The sequence below is a fragment of the Lutra lutra genome, chromosome 8, assembly GCF_902655055.1.
Source record: "Lutra lutra chromosome 8, mLutLut1.2, whole genome shotgun sequence".
NCBI classification, from domain to species: Eukaryota; Metazoa; Chordata; class Mammalia; order Carnivora; family Mustelidae; genus Lutra; species Lutra lutra.
In genome coordinates, this window is record NC_062285.1 from 18,495,443 (window position 1) to 18,511,918 (window position 16,476).

The 16,476-nt window shown below is 45.9% G+C and overlaps 1 protein-coding gene across 2 annotated transcripts; it reads left to right on the top strand.

Annotated features, from left to right (window-relative positions):
- The first annotated feature begins 2,352 nt into the window (after positions 1–2,352).
- SKIDA1 (SKI/DACH domain containing 1) lies at positions 2,353–6,379 on the top strand. 2 transcript variants are annotated; one of them, XM_047743444.1, is made up of 2 exons: positions 2,353–2,502; positions 3,403–6,379. In XM_047743444.1, the coding sequence occupies exon 2, from the start codon at positions 3,516–3,518 to the stop codon at positions 6,225–6,227; it is 2,712 nt and encodes a 903-aa protein (XP_047599400.1). In that variant the 5' UTR covers positions 2,353–2,502; positions 3,403–3,515; the 3' UTR covers positions 6,228–6,379. The 2 variants fall into 2 exon arrangements, with proteins under 2 accessions (XP_047599400.1, XP_047599399.1); XM_047743443.1 differs by lacking the exon at positions 2,353–2,502 and adding an exon at positions 3,153–3,291.
- Positions 6,380–16,476: the final 10,097 nt, after the last annotated feature.

Consider the following 16,476-nt stretch of genomic DNA (forward strand, 5'->3'; position numbering starts at 1 on the left):
ATGTTGGTAGCTATTGATCGAAATCCCCTGTGTGCATGCAAATCCATCTTAAAGTCCCCTGCCTTTCATGTGTGAGCGCTCAGGGGCCTCTGCTAGATCTTTTTATCGGGATCGACCCCCAATGTGCCTGGAGAAGACCCCGGATATGCAACGTGTGCTGATGGCCACAAGAAAGCTGTCTGTCACATTCTGTGTGTGTGTATGTGTGTGCATGCGTGCGAATGCGCTCACTCACGCCTTTACACATACACACACACACACACACACAATAATGGGGAAGTTAAAGGAACAAAAGAATGTATTAGACAAGAAGAAAGATATGTAATAAGAGTATTAAAAATGTGTAAGTGTAAAGGTGTCTGAGTGTACATGTAAAGATACTTGCATAAATTGTATATATAGACATATTTCCCAAGTCCTCTGGTCTTTATTTTTCTCTATTTGACCCAATAGATAGGACCTTCAGTTTTTTTAAAAAAATACATAATATTCTACTGGTTTTAAGAACCACCTATGTTTCCAGTATTTTAAAGGTGGAAAGAGAGGAAGGAAGAGCAAAAAAGGGTAATTTTGAAAAGGTTACTAAATCATGTTGCCATGTGGAGGAGTAGGAGTGTGTGTGTGTGTGTGTGTGTGTGTGTGTGTGTGTAAATCTAAGTAGGAATGGAGAACAACTAGAACTACCTGGCCAAAAAAAAAAAAAAAGAGAGAGAGACAGAAAGAAAGAAAAGAAAAGAAGAAGAAGGAAAAAAAAGGACGTTCTAGCCAACCTTTTGTAATGTCTTCTCAAAGGCTTTTTCTGAGTTTACTGTTTCTTGGCTGTTGGACTCTTTGGTCGAAATCTCAAAGCTGGAGGAGGGGAATTGGATGGGGGTGGGGTGGGAGGAAGAGAGCTTCAGTATATAAGTGCATCAGGAGGAATTTTAAAACGACATTATTGTCGCTGGCAGTGAAGACTCTGGTCATTCTACTTTAAAAAACAAACAGCAGCATCCGCTTTTTCTGGAAACTTTGCTTACTGCTTAAACCTTTTGCATTTTGCCTCCTGTGAAAGTGAAAGAGAAAAAGACGCGGTGTGATAGATCCAGATGCAAAAGAAAGGCAACTCGGTGGATGGTATTAGCTGTGACGAGGCATTGTTCATTGCTGCCTCTCGGTTACGTTTAAAGCCTGAAATATCACGAGATCCATTCAATGATCCTTCTCTCATTCAAGGGACAAAAATGTAATTTGCTGTAGCTCTGATTTCTTGGATGGAAATGCTAGCCTTAGATTTCAAAGGCAAGAACGAGACATCGTGGTTTGTACACACATTGATTAAGTTGAAGAGCGGCGATTACATCTGTGCTGAGTGCAACAGTAGTCCAGGGCTGACTTTTCAAATCCCAACCTCTGAGTTACAGACTCTCTTAAATAGACTTCCTTAATTTCCGGATGCACTTCTTGAAATTCCCAATTCTCTTCAAAATTCCTGGGAAATTACTAGGGAGATGAGGGTGGGGGTGGGGAACTATGGCTGAGATTTCATGCAAACTACCTTTTGTATGTCTGATTCCTCTGTTTTTATCTTTTTTTTTTTCTTTTGAGACATACCTGCTTGTGCTAGCCAGACCAGAGCAGGGGAAACTGGAACTTTTGAATGGGAAGGAAGAAATTATTGTACAATTCTTTTCTTGCAGGCTCAGAAATATCCGTTTATTCTTTTAACCACACGGATGTGTCTATTTTTGGAGGAACAAGGAAATATATAAATGCCTGGGTTGCATTTATGCTGTAGTTGCAAACACCGAACTGTTAAGAAGATTTTGCCAAATTTTGCAAAGGAGCCAACAAGCCACCTTGGGATCCTGGTAATGCAGCTGGGAAGACCATTGCTCTCATTCGGCAATATTTTGGATATCCTTGGAAATGACACCAAAATATGCTTTAACTTGACTAAGAAGAGGTTAAACAACATTGATATTCATCCAAAGTGATTTTTTTCTAAAGCAGATGCTTGGCTTTCATGGAAAAAATGAGAGTTGTGGAAGATTCATTTAAACTACCAACCGAAAGCATCATAGACCACTGAAATAGTCTGCGTCGTAGATCAGCACTTTCTTTTCATCGTTATTACGTAAAACCTCTGGAAGCACCTTGGGCGTTTTACATTTTCTTTTCTTTGCTGCAGAAACAATCTGCTCCCTGGAATTCTGACCTGTCGTGAACAGGACCCTGGCAAAGACTGTGCTGGGGACTCTAGGACGATCCCGCCTCCAATCCAGCCTGGTTAATTGTGAAAAGTGTACACATTTCTGGCTTATCTATGCTTTGTTATGGGTCTGACGTGAAACTACCTCCTCCCCACCCCACCCCCCAGCAGAGAACCAAAATCCAGTTGAATTGTTACAGTGTTTCGGAGCTGGAGCCTTGAACTGCTTCCTTGGTCAAATAACTTTGTTTCTGGTCGTAAAAGGCATTTCAGGGTGGGGGGGGGAAGGAAAATCGAGAGAAATCCAAAACGTAAGTCTACTGGGGTGGTTCACTGCGCGGGTTTAACTTTGGAGCTCCCAGCCGGTCTCCTTCTCCACTCCCATAAGGGAAATACCAGGCTATTCTGCACATTTTCGCTTAAGCTCCATTTTCCAAAGGAAAAGGGGGTGGGGTATGTCTATTTCGGTTTGATAATGTTTTTAAAATGCTTTTCTTTGAAATGATAATAGCTGCAGCGGTAAAATGCAAATAAAGAAAAAATAGGCAATATTCCTTTAAAGGCGAGTATACTGGGTTTTTTTTTTTTTTTTTTTTTTTTTTAAGCGTACACACACTGGTTCAGATGAAGTCTGTGAGTCAGGCTGTTTCTGAGCTCCGATAGTTTAATGGAAAGATTTATATACCGACTGTATTATTTACTTTGGGAGGGGAGGTGGCAGTATAAGGGTATGCTAATTAGTGGGAGATTTTGGGGGGAAGGGGTGGAATATCAATTTTTATTGCATCACCTGTCAGGAGTGTCCAATCAGCGCTGGCTTTAGGGGAATTAATTGATGAAGGTGTCTCCGGACGAGCTCACTTCACTCTGTCATTTTATTTGTAGCTAAAGCAGCGGCGGGAATAGCAGCTGCATTTCTTTTCTCTTTCTCCCTTCACATTCCATTATCATAGTGCTCCAATGGAGAAGGAAGGAATAGAGGGGCCCAGGTACTGATCTGCATCGGGGACTTAGACCAATACACTGGCAGATCAGAAACCGGATGGTTTTTTCCCTCTTTTTAAAAAAATACGAAAACCAAAAAAAAAAGCAAGAATCAAGTCAGTGTAATTTCATGTTTTGTTTTGTTTTTGTTTTTGTTTTTTCCAATAATTTTGCCTAGAGTTTGGCACTCCCTTCGCCGGGAATAACAGTCTTTGTTATTTTATTAGCAGGATGCCTTGAGACACACGCAGCATCTGGTGGAGGATTAACATACATACATGTGTATGTATGCGTCACGTATATATTTACTGCAAATGGTGGGGATCATTTAGTGCCCGAGATGGGAGACCTGAAGTCAGGTTTTGAAGAGGTGGATGGCGTGAGGCTCGGCTACCTCATCATTAAAGGAAAGCAAATGTTTGCCCTCTCCCAAGTCTTCACGGATCTGCTGAAAAACATCCCGAGGACGACCGTGCACAAGCGCATGGATCATTTGAAAGTGAAAAAGCACCACTGCGATCTGGAGGAGTTGCGGAAACTCAAGGCAATCAACAGCATCGCCTTTCACGCCGCCAAATGCACGCTCATCTCTCGGGAAGACGTGGAAGCGCTCTACACCTCCTGCAAAACCGAGCGCGTCCTCAAGACCAAGCGCAGGAGGGTCGGCCGGGCCCTGGCCACAAAGGCGCCGCCACCAGAGCGCGCCGCCGCCGCCGCCAGCCCCCGCCCGGGTTTTTGGAAGGACAAGCACCAACTTTGGCGGGGCCTGAGCGGAGCCGCGCGGCCCCTGCCAATCAGCGCGCAGTCCCCGCGCCCGGGCGCCGCCGCCGCGCGCCCCGCCACCCATCTACCTCAGATTTTTAGCAAATACCCGGGCTCACACTATCCGGAAATCGTGCGTTCGCCTTGCAAACCCCCTCTAAACTATGAAACTGCCCCGCTCCAGGGAAACTACGTTGCTTTCCACTCGGACCCTGCTTATTTTCGGAGCCTGCTGTGCAGCAAGCACCCGGCTGCCGCCGCCGCCGCCGCCGCCGCTGCCGCCGCCGCCGCCGCCGCCGCCGCCTACTACCAGGCGTCGGCGGCCGGGCCCGAGCCCAAGGCGGCGGCGGGCGCGGGAGGCCCGGTGAGCCTGACCTACCGGTGCAAGCGCAAGCGCGGGGGCGCCAAGGACTGCCTGCTCGCGCCCCACGCTGGCGCCCGCCGCCTGCTCCTGCTGCCCAGGTCTTACAAAGCTAAGGCGGCGGCGGCGGCGGCGGCAGCGGCGGCGGCGGCGGCCGCCGGGGCCACTTGCCTGGAGAGGTTTCATCTGGTTAACGGCTTCTGCACGCCTCCCCACCACCACCACCACCACCACCATCACCACCACCACCACCACCACCGGGCCCAGCAGCCGCCGCCGAACCACCACCCCCCACATCACCACCGGCCTCAGCCCCATCTCGGCAGCTTTCCCGAGAGCTGTAGCAGCGACTCGGAGTCCAGCTCCTACTCGGACCATGCAGCCAACGACTCAGATTTTGGCTCCAGTTTGTCCAGCTCCAGCAACTCGGTGTCCTCGGAGGAGGAGGAGGAGGGAGAAGAGGAAGAGGAGGAGGAAGAGGAGGAGGAGGGGGGCAGTGGGGCCTCGGATTCCAGCGAAGTCAGCTCGGAGGAGGAGGACTCGTCCACGGAGTCGGACTCCAGCTCCGGCTCCAGCCAAGTGTCCGTGCAGAGTATCCGTTTCAGACGCACCAGCTTCTGCAAGCCTCCCAGCGTGCAGGCGCAGGCCAACTTCTTGTACCATCTGGCCTCCGCCGCCGCTGCAACCAAACCCGCTGCTTTCGAGGATGCCGGCAGACTTCCCGACCTCAAGAGTAGTGTCAAAGCGGAGTCGCCGGAGGAGTGGAATCTGCAGAGCTGGGCCCCCAAAGCGTCTCCGGTGTACTGCCCCGCCAGCCTGGGGAGTTGTTTCACAGAGATAAGGAACGATAGGGTATCTGAGATTACATTCCCACACTCTGAAATTTCCAGTACTGTAAAGAGAACTGACCTGACAATTAACTGCCTGGCGGAGGGGGCCTCTTCACCTAGCCCAAAGACAAACAATACATTTCCACAACAAAGAATACTCGGAGAGGCGAGGAAATGCCTACAAGCAAGTCCTACTACACACTGTGCAGATAACAACACAATAGCTGCTAGGTTCTTAAATAATGATTCTTCGCGAGCAGCGGCAAATTCAGAAAAAGATTCCAAAATCCCTCATTGTGCTGAATTTGCTACGGATTTGTCCTCTTCACACACTGATTCTGAGGTGGACGCAGCAGCAGCAACTAAAACTGAGACTCCCTGCACTAACACAGGAGACAAGACCTTGCCATTTCTGCACAATATTAAAATCAAAGTAGAAGACAGTAGTGCTAATGAAGACTATGAACCTGACCTTATTACAAATAAGCTTAAGTGCGAGTGCAATGATACAAAGGGTGAGTTTTACAGTGTGACTGAAAGTAAGGAGGAGGACGCCTTGTTCACCACAGCCAAGGAAGAAGGTTTTGCATGCCCTGAAAAAGAAACTCCTTCCTTAAACCCACTGGCTCAGAGTCAGGGCCTTTCATGCACTTTAGGTTCTCCAAAACCTGAGGATGGGGAATATAAATTTGGTGCCAGGGTGAGAAAAAATTACCGGACACTAGTACTGGGAAAGCGACCTGTACTTCAGACACCTCCAGTCAAACCAAATTTGAAATCAGCTAGAAGTCCTCGTCCTACAGGTAAAACTGAGACACATGAAGGAACACTGGATGATTTTACAGTTATAAACAGACGCAAAAAGGTAGCCAGCAATGTAGCATCAGCAGTGAAAAGGCCATTTAATTTCATGGCAAATTTTCCTTGTCCACCATCACTCATTATTGGGAAGGATGGGGATTTGTGGCCGGCGTATTCCTTAAACACTACTAAGGATTCCCAACCTCCTCACAAGGCCCATCCTATATGGAAATGGCAGCTGGGCGGTTCTGCAATACCTCTTCCACCTAGTCACAAATTCAGGAAATTTAATTCATAAAAGTGTTTTGGAAGATATTTTCTTGAACCCTATTACCTTCCTTTTGTTGTAAACTGCACAGGATGGTTTGTACAAGTCCATTAATGTGTTACACCCCCTTTGGAGCCCTGGTTTATCGCATTTTGAAGACAGAAATCGGATTACTTTTTTCCCATTGCGGGTTTTTTTTTTTTTTTTTTTTTTTTGAGTAGGGTGGGGGCGGGGTGGGAGAAGGGTTGGTTTACATTCCACAGACTACTTCAGGCTAAAGACTCAAGTAAAACTCAGTTATTAAGGTAGAGCTGGAACACTTTACTGTTTCAATGCTAATAATGCACCCGGTACCTCAATTCAACTGCTACAAATAAATGTCAAAAGGTTGAATAATAAATATTACAATGAGCCATTAAGTTTATGCACTAGATTTCAGACCTGAAAGTGTAACTGTTAATTCAGTGAAAGTTTGTTAGGTTACATGGTTACACAGTGAGGTAGAAAGAAGTTTCTATGAGCCCAAAATGTTCTTTTCTGGAGCTCTTGTTTGTGGGGTATCTTTTCCTCCCCTCATTCCTTCTCCAAGAGTAGTTGCACTTAATTTCCTTCCTTCCTTCCTTCCTTCCTTCCTTTCTTTTTTTGAGTGGAAAGATTGGGGAGTCCTCCTTGAATGCTGGTAAAAGCTGCCTCAGATACACTGAGCAAAATAAATATGAAATTGCTTTTTTTTTTTTTTTTTTGGCAAAGAGTGTGATTTTACTTTTACAACTCCTCCTTGCAACTGGAAAAGTCCTTTTTGTGTTCTCACCCAAAGGTTTTAAATAAGTTGACTCTTACTCACTATTATCCTGCTTGCCTTGTGGTCTGACTCCTCAAGTTTGACTCCCCAAACTTGCAAAACAATTAAAGTAGTTCTCTTAATAGCAGGATATTTTATGGTCTGACTCTTCATAGTGACAAAGCAGTAAATACAACCAAGAAAAGTAAAATGGGTCCGAGTTGTAGGAATACCCTAAATGAAAAATTGCAGTTCCTTCAGGGCTCTTTGGTACCAGAACTCAGGCACTAGGATCTTATTACCTTTTACTTTTTCTGCATCTCTCTAAACTTCTGTTTTTAGACCATCCTGTGAATAAAGCAGGAGAGTTTCTACTGCAAGTGACAATCAGAGGTGACTATCTATATTTGCACTTAAAATCAAAGTAGTTCAACATGCAAATGGCAAGGGTCTAGCCCTTGGTAAGGGCCATGCTGGTGTACTATGTTGTGATGATGGAAGCAGTAAATCAAAATTATGGAAATTTGCACTGTTGAAAAGCATGCTTTAGCTTTATTTTCAATTAAAAACACTGTTTAAAATTCCTGGTTCCATACATTTCTACTTATTCCAGATTGAAGAACGGTTAACAGGAACGAATGGTTTTGTTTACACTTTCATTTGTAATGTTTTTGCCTGGAAGAAATGCATTTATTGGGTGTAGTGTTTTGTTGTAATACCATGTGATGCGGCCAGTCAGGTTCCATGCAAAACACTGGATTTCTTTCTAAATAACAACAAAACTTTACAAACTTGTTACAAATCAAGTGCAAAAAGTTTCAGGTTTAAGGCAGTGAAGCAGAGATCAATTGCTATTTTAATGAAAGTTAAATCTGATCATTTTTGGTCCATCTCCCTTAGTCTGTCCAATTAATTATGTATTTCAGATCTTTGCCATGTTAAACCTAAGAAGTTGCATCTATAGATCATAAGTCATAAAACAAAACAAAACATCAATGAGATGTTTACTGTGTGAATTTAGCCACTATTATTCATGGAAATTCAGTCTTTTTTTTTTTTTTTCTTTTCTGCCCTTAACCTTCTAATTCCTACTCCCTTTGAAAATTTTATTTTGTCTATAAATGTTTCAGATAGATCTGGATGGTCTCAGCTCTAATTGCTGTATATGCTCTGTGGTTTTACTCTTACTCTAAAGGACAGAGGCTGAGAATACCTGCGTCCAAATACGTTTGGATGGAGTAAACAGATGCTTTGAACTGCCTCCCTTCCTTTCCTTCTTGAATGTTACCAGATGTAGGTTCACTGGATCCTTTTTTATTGGGATGATAGATATGGTCAAAGCAAAAATTGGGGGATGTTATCCTTGAATTCATGTTTGTGTATAATTCCAAAGACCAGTACAAGTTACAGTTAAAGCCCCCAGAAAGCTGAACAATTGGCTTCTCAGTCTGGGTTCTTTCCTCTTTGGAAGGCCATCCAGAATTTGGGTGCAGTGATTTGTCCTGCAAAATCAATCTGTAAAAAAGTGTGACATGCACACACTGGCAGTCTGTAATTTCTGTTCTTTAATTACTGCTAAGTCAAGAGAGTTCAAAGTATGATGACTACTACATTTAGGCTAGTACTTTTCTTGCTGGCTATGGAATCACTGTTCCTATATTATAAATTGAGAATATATTTGAAGCCTACAGATCTTGGGTGTGGGAGGACTGCTAGATGGAATAAGCACAATTTAAAACAAATATACCCTATGGAATTTCTGACATAAAATATCGGCTTCTAGCTTTGACACTTGGTCTCCAGCCCTCAGAGAATCAATAGTTTCAGTTTATAGGAGCTGGAGAATGAGCAGCATGGAGGCCGAGGCATTCCAGAGTGATACCATCAAAAGGAAAGAAATTAAATAGTCAACACAAATTTCACCCCACAGTACTACAACAAGCCAGCCAACCACAGCAAAACCTGAGTTGGGGCTTCTGTTAGGAGAGTGTACCAAATAGTATTCAGTAACTTAACAAACACAAGGTATTCTTTCAATTTCTGGTAGACCCTTAGCTGTTTTCCCATTCTGCTGAGGGAATTATTCTCAGTACAGTTTATTTCATTTTGGTTGTTTTATGATTAATGACAACATCCAGATTTTCTAAGATGCTATAAATGTCCCATTTGTTGAAAAAGTTAAGCCTTATTGAGAGAAAAACAAAGTTACCTCCTTTGATAGATTGCATTTTTACATTGAAATGTTTTCAGGTGATTGAATTTTTTTTTTAAAAGGCACTACATGTTTCCAGAGTCACTTAGTCCTGTGTCTAAAGCTCAACACTCACAAACAGAAGAAAAATACAGGAAAGGGCTCCTTCTCTGACTTTTTGGGGGAAACAAGCTTATTTTGGTCTCCTGTAAAAATAGTTTCCTGATAAGACTCTGAAATGAAGATATAATTATTTTTTTAAAGAGATGTGTGTCTTCTGTCTTCCATAGGTTATCTGCCTTCTTAGAAAACGCAGCTTGCTCTTTTTTCAACTATTTACTTTTTAAAGTGGGTGTTCTTTTCTACTGGCTTACTTGATTACAGTGCAGTAATCTCAATAATGGTTGTTTATTTTAAAATCAACAACAAGGAGCCACCACTAAACAGCAATAACACAAACTAGATGGGCTGGTGTGGGGGGTTTTATCTTATCTGTGTCTGGGTGACTTTCAATGGTCTAGAAATTTTTCGAAGTTCCGGTCACAAGAATTGGAAGTTTCTGCTTGATATGAGAATGATAGTTTTGTTTGAATGCAGGAAAAGCTATAGACTAATTGCTAAAAGCGTTTTTTTTTTCCTCTCAGAGAAAACAAAAACAAAAAAATCCTCCATAGTAAAAAGCAAAAACAAAACCCTCACATTTAAAAAAAATAAAGCATTCCTATCTACAAAAGATAGAAAATGTGGTGAGTTTTGCTTCACCTTGAAAATAACTTCCTGATGATAAAGGATGTGAAATGGGAGTTTCCTAGAGCCAAACTAGGGAGAAAAAAATTAAAGGCTCCCCATCAACTGACCTCGGGAAATTGACAAGGAGGAACAAGGCATCCACCTTAGGGAGTCCCCCTGGTCACCCAGGTCTTCCCCAGGACTTTCCCCTTCCCTCGAAGAAAGAACTATTTTTAATGCTAGCTTTGGTTTTGGTTTGCTCCCTAGGCCAAAGGGCATTTTTGCAAAGTAGCCTGGGGGGTAGGGACATAGGGCAGATGCAGGAGGTTGGGGGAGGGCTGCATTTTACCTGTTTGGCAGGCCCTCTTTTGAAAAAAAAAAAAAAAAAAAAAGAGGAGGGGGCTCAGCTATCATTCTTTGCCCATGCCCTAGGCCCCCGCTCTTCTCTCGCTCCTTTTCAAACTGTGGCGGCCTCACAAGCTCCTACTTTAAAAGGCCTGAGATGTTTTGCATGAAGCCCTCACAATAGGGGTTGAGGGAATTGACAGTTTCAAAAACAAGGCGTTCAGTCCTTTCCAGCTGCCGGGCCCGCTCTCTCGCACCAACTCCTCGCTCCTCTCTGCTGGTGGCGTCCTCCCGGAGCTAGCTGCCTTCCCCTACCCCGCCAGCCTGCATTCCGGCCGGCCCCACCCCTCCCCCGGGCTGTGTTTGTAAACAGGGGTCAGTGTCCAGGGGCTGCTGGCGCGGGGCTTGGGACTCGCGAGCTGGGAGGGAAGGCAGGGAACCGCCGAGCCGGCGAAGGGCCCGCCCCGGGGAGGGGGGACGAAGAGGTTTTGGGGTCCCTTTCCCCCTCGTTTTCCACCTAGGTGCCAAACTCTGGCCGCCGTGATGACCCAGGGCAGCTCTTAGCTCTCTGGCCTGGGCCACCAGCACCAGAAAGATGTTTAAATGCCGCCATTTTGCATGGTGGCAAACAAATTTCTTTGTGACTTTCTTCCCCGCCCAGATATTGCTCTCCTCTGAATTTGTCACCTCCTGGCTCCCCGGGGCGTAAGAGTCCGTGCCCCTGTGCGCACGGCCCCCAGCTCCTCTCCACGCAGCCTCATGTCCTAGTGGCCTCTAGGACAGGCCCACCGGGAGCAGGGGCGACAGGGCGCGCGGCCGGTCCTCGGGGACTAGACCGCCTCCTCTCACTTTGCGCTCCTTTTGTGTGTTCTGAAGTCATCTCCCACCCCGGCACACGCACACACTGCCTAGCCATTTCCCACCTTCTCGCCCAGGCCTCATCTCTCCGTCCCGGGCAAATGGGGCCCAGCTTTTTTGCTTTGGGCGGAGGGCTGGCCAAGGTCTCCAAAATGCGTGTGTGAAACGCAAGTGGCAAAGAGATGAGGCTTCACACTGGGCCAGCCAGCACGGCTGTGAACGCCTTCTGGGAAGTGGCCCAAGACCTGCGGGCCGGGAGTCTGGGGAGGGCTCGGGTGCGCAGGCGAGGGCCCTGCAGAACTCCCGGCGAGGGGGAAAATGGGATGGGGCAAGGCTTGCTTTCTTTGGCGCCGTGGTTCCTGTCCTTGGAACCTCCCAGCGCCTCTGAAAGTGGAATGATGACCTGGAAACGGGAAACGTGAGACAGTGACCTGGAAAACCACCCTTGGTAGGGGAGGTTGGAGTGCAGCAGTGCAAACAAAGCTGCTCCTAGAGGAAGAGGGGAAGCAGAGGTGCTCCGCAGATAGGTCACAGGAAAGTGCAACAAGCTTGTTTTCCCGGGTGTTTAAAATGCAGCCCCAGTTGTAAAGTGTGTGAAATTACGCACTGGTCTCTTAAAGAGTGCCTAATTTATAGTAAATAGCAAGGTCTTTGTAAATGGCTTTATTACGTTGTTTCTTGTTAATTGTTGAGAAAATCCCCATTGTTGAGTGTGAAAGGCTTTATGAGCTAACCTGGTCCTCGGCGCAATCAGAGGGCAGTAAATGGCCGCTCGGGCTCCGAGGCCCAGCGCGGAAGCGGACGCGGGCGGAGAGCGCCCGGGCGACCTCTGGAGACGGTGACTCGGCCTGGGAAGAAAGTGGCGAGGGTTTCCCGGCTTTAATTAATGAGAAGGCGTGTTTGGAACTCGCGGGCCCCCAAGAGCAGCTTGCTAAGTGGGACGAGGAGAATCGCGAGCGCCAGGGCGACCCAGGCGGCGAGGGCCGCGGGGAGGCGGAGCGGGGCCCGGCGCCCCTCTTCGGTCCCACAGCCTCGGCCACAGGCGGGCCTGCCGGGGCACTGGCTCTCGCCGCGCTGGGGTGGAATAGGGTCTTGGGCATTGTCTCCAGTTCTGCAGCCGCATGGAGCGCGGGCTCAGGCCGGTTTGGCCAAGCCTGCCGAACGACCGACGCGGCCGGGTCGAGGGACTGGAGGGGCTCCGGGCCGAGCAGCCCCCGAAGCGGAGCTCCAGACCCCTGCCTGCGCCTTTTGTTTTAAAAGCGGTCTCTCTCCCTCTTTCTTCCCCATCTCTTTCTTCCTTTCTCTCTCACGCGCGATCTCTCTCTCTTTTTCCCTTTCTCTCTCTCTCTCTCTCTCACCTGAAATGGACTCAGAAGACTGGAGACATCGGAAGAAAGGCTTTTGGGGTGTGCGTGTGTGTGTGTATGTGTGTGTGTGTGTGTCAAGGAAAAGGATTTCTTCTTCAGTCTAGGATAAGATATTCTTATCTCCTTTTCCCATCTTCTCCAGTTCTCTTTCCATTCAGTGGGGACCCAGGAAGGGTATGGCAAAACCAGGCAGGCGCTGGGTTCGTTTGATTAACTTTGAGGCGAGGTCCCCGCCAGGTCCTGCAGGCCTGGAGAGGGCGGACGGAGAGCGCCTCCCCGGGCTCGGCCTCGCCGCCTTCCCAGGACTTAAGACCCGGTGGATCGGGGAAAAGCAGCAGCAGAGTCTCCGCAGTCTTTGAGCTGTGGCAGTGCAGCGAGAGGGAAGAGAATTTCTTCGTGAGCCTACGTTGGGGGTGGGGCGAGGGGGATGGGGGAAACCTGGGTTAGGTGGACTGTACGTAAGGGTTTGGACATTAGCAAATGCAAATCACAAGGAAATGTTAATTCCGGTCAGAAAAACCTGTATCTTCCCCCATCTTCCTGGCCTTCTAAGATGGCCCTCCGCTTGCGCACACTCGCTTTCTCACCAAATTAGCTATTACGTGAAATCCCCCTGGGTTTAAAGCACTTGTTTCGCGGATTCGCGTACAACCCATATTAACTATGCACTTTCTGCTATTCCTCTTGTGACTGTCCCTGCCTCTTCCTTCTTTGAGGCACATTTGATGCATTTTATTTTAGCCCAATCGATGCGTGCAAATACTGGGATAACACAACCCACACTTCTGAGATGGAGGCTGTTTTCAAAATTGAGTTTAGGGATCAATACTAAGTCGAAAAGCTCCAAATTGCACGAATTCACCAAATTCAAGCCTTGGGCTCCCAAGCCCCTTTCCTGACTGGTTGATGCACTGATGGGCAGTCACTGTGGTTCCACCGTTCCTGCTTCTCAAAACAGGATGTTTTCATCATGTGTATTTGGCTTCCCCTAAAGATCACTCCAGTTTGTTTGGAAAAACATGACCCCAAAATGTGTGGAGTTAAACCCCAGTCAATGGCTTCCATGCGGGGCTCCTCTCATACTTGCTCTGATGACTGCCATTCCTCACCACCCCACCCCCCTTTCTAGGACCTAGCAGCAGCACCTAAAACTGCCAGAGTGGGTGCACGGAAAACCTTTGCCCAGTTGCGTAAATGTTTTGCTGGTTGGGAGCAGCCCTCTCCTGGACCACTACTTGACTCTCACCACTTCTTCCCCCAGAGCGGAGCTGTTTGGCACAGCGAGCTCTCTATTCTTCAGCGGCTGCCGCCATGGCTGCCGGGCTGACTGGTGTCTAACTGGGGGAAGGGCAGTAGTTGTCCCCTTGCAAGGGACGGTAAGGCCAGAGAAGTGGAGGGAGAGAGATTTCAAAAAAAGAATTAGGAGAGGCTGCTGCCAGCAGATGTGTGTGTGTGTGTGTGTGTGTGTGTGTGTGTGTGTGTGTGTCCGGGTAGTCTGAAAAGAACATCTACAGGAGAAACAGGCCAAGTACTTAGGATGCTAGGGTATCCCTATTCCTTAGCTCCTGCTGTTGGGGTCCTCTTTTACTTGAGAGACTACAGCAAGACAGAAGGAGGTGGAGAGAGAGAGTGGCAGGCAGCCTAAAGGCTTTCCAGTAAGATCCGGTTATTCATCTAATCAGTGCCATCAATATGTCTGTGTTTGACCCTTTTGGATGGAAGAGGCTTAGCAGTCAATAGACTTAGACCCTAAAATATTGCCAGTCTAGCAGAGAGCAACTGCTCATAGGTCTGCAAGGGCCCTCCCTGGCCAGGATGCTCAGAAGGATACAGAGAGAAACAAAAGGGAAACTGTCTGAGTCACTGCCTGCCCTCTTCTCCAAGATATCAAAACAAACATACAAACAAACAAATAAACAGACAGACAAACTCAGGTCTCCTGGAGACTGGGCTATTGGACAAACACATATTGGATACCAAAATTGGAATATAATTTCCATTGTTCTTGCTTGCCCTCTTTCAAATCAGTTTAAGCCAGCTCCAGGAACAACACAATACTTGTGATAAGTGATGAGCAATAGAGAGGAAAAACAGGATAGAAGAGAGACTGCACTAAGGTTAGGCAACAGCCTTCCTTCTTTCCTGTGAGAGTTAGAAACGACACTAACCTTTAAGAGATCTTAAAGCCACTCCTTGGTCAGTAGGTAAGGCTTTCCATCTCTGAAATGACTGGAAAGGACCTAGGCTCTTGGAACTCTCAGGAATAAAGACACATTTTACATTCATTTTCCCCCATATCTCTCACCCAGTCTCTTTTTCCCTTCCATTCAAATGAACACCCTGATTGTCTGTGGGGGCAAATGCGGAAGACTAGTTTCCTGCCTCTACTTTGTACCCAAATAGGCAGACCGGTGGATGGTTAAGCTTTCAAATGCCTGGATGTTACTTCTATTCAAAGTAAAACCTGCTTGATAGAGTTGAAATGGCCCTGACCAGGTTTATTTACCTTTTCCCTTTATCTTGTCTTTTTTCTCTTCTCCCACCTTCTCAGCTTTTCCTTTTCTTCCCCACCTCCTACCTCACCCTTGTACCCAAAAGTTACCAATACTTTCTCCAGAGGTAGAAGGAGGGTAAGATCTGGCCTTAAACCAGTGCTGATAGAGGCAGTGTGGGAGCCTGCAGTGACCCTGAGCTTCTTTGCTGGGTGAGATGCCAGCGCTTTCCAGCCTCTTGTTCTGAATGTGCTGAGCTATTCCTGTTAGACCATAAAAAAAGGGGGGTGGTCTATATCTCAAGACCAGGAGAGCTCAACTCCATAAACACATGGCTATGGTTCTAACGTGTAGTACACTGCCAGATGCAAATACAGAGATGCTTTTAATTTTGTTCCAAGTGTTATACATCACGTGGCAAATTGGTCTTCAGAAAGCCAATTTTTATATTTTCTGTTAATAATAAAAGATTTTTAAAAAGAACAACCTTGGGGCGCCTGGGTGGCTCAGTGGGTTAAAGCCTCTGCCTTCGGCCCAGGTCATGATCCCAGGGTCCTGGGATGGAGCCCCACATCAGGCTCTCTGCTCAGAAGGGAGCGTGCTTCCTCTTCTCTCTCTCACTGCCTGCTTGTGATCTCTACCTATCAAATAAATAAATAAATAAATAAATAAATAAATCTTTAAAAAAAAAAAAAAGAACAACCTTAAACATATGATTGAGAACTAAAAGGGTGTACATCACTCCCAGCAGAATGTTTCTCATCTGAATTTATCTGAATTTAAAAAGAGAGGTAGTACTCCCCCCCACCCCAAGGAGGAACATTTTTAAGTAGAACTTGGTTAACATTTGGATTGTCCAATTGTTTTTGCTGCTTATGTCATTTTAAGAAAATAAAAATATTTAAATCTTTGTGTTTTTAAAAAATCCTTTTACATCTTTATGTATTGTAAATTTAAAAGTCAATTAGGAAATTAGTTATACACTCCTCCCATCTTCTATAGAAAAATGACCTCAGAAACATGTTTCCCCTAAAATATCAAAATTTTGTATTATTTTACACAATTTCAGCCTGCCGTTTGTAATTTACTGTTACTGTTAAATGGGAGGAATATAGCACTTATACTGTATAAATGAAATAGGAGGAAAATACAACTAATTTATAGATTTAGGGAGGTTGCCAGCACTTCTAAAATCTTGTCCTTTGTATCAATCTCTAGCTGGTTTATCCAAATAGGATCCGATCCTACATGACATGTAGACCACATACAATATTCTGACACAATGGAAGATTTCTAGATGAATTGAAGCAGCCTGATTATGAATTTCTTATCTCTTAATGTTTTGAACCAATACTTTAGTGTATACTCCAACGTTGATTTTAAATGTGATTTCCTTCAAGGAAGAAAGTGCAAAAATAACTAAGAAAAAAAAAACCCACAGAAAATCTTTTATAAATAATCTTAGGACCATTGATCCCTGTTACCTGGTATAATGTGAATGGAATCACTATGGCTG

Excerpts from the sequence above, each read along its gene's own strand:
- SKIDA1 (XM_047743443.1), top strand. The coding sequence starts at position 3,234 with ATGGTTTTTTCCCTCTTTTTAAAAAAATACGAAAACCAAAAAAAAAAG. Across the intron at positions 3,292-3,402 it reads AAAAAAAAAGCAAGAATCAA|CAGGATGCCTTGAGACACAC; the intron begins GTCAGTGTAATT and ends TTATTTTATTAG.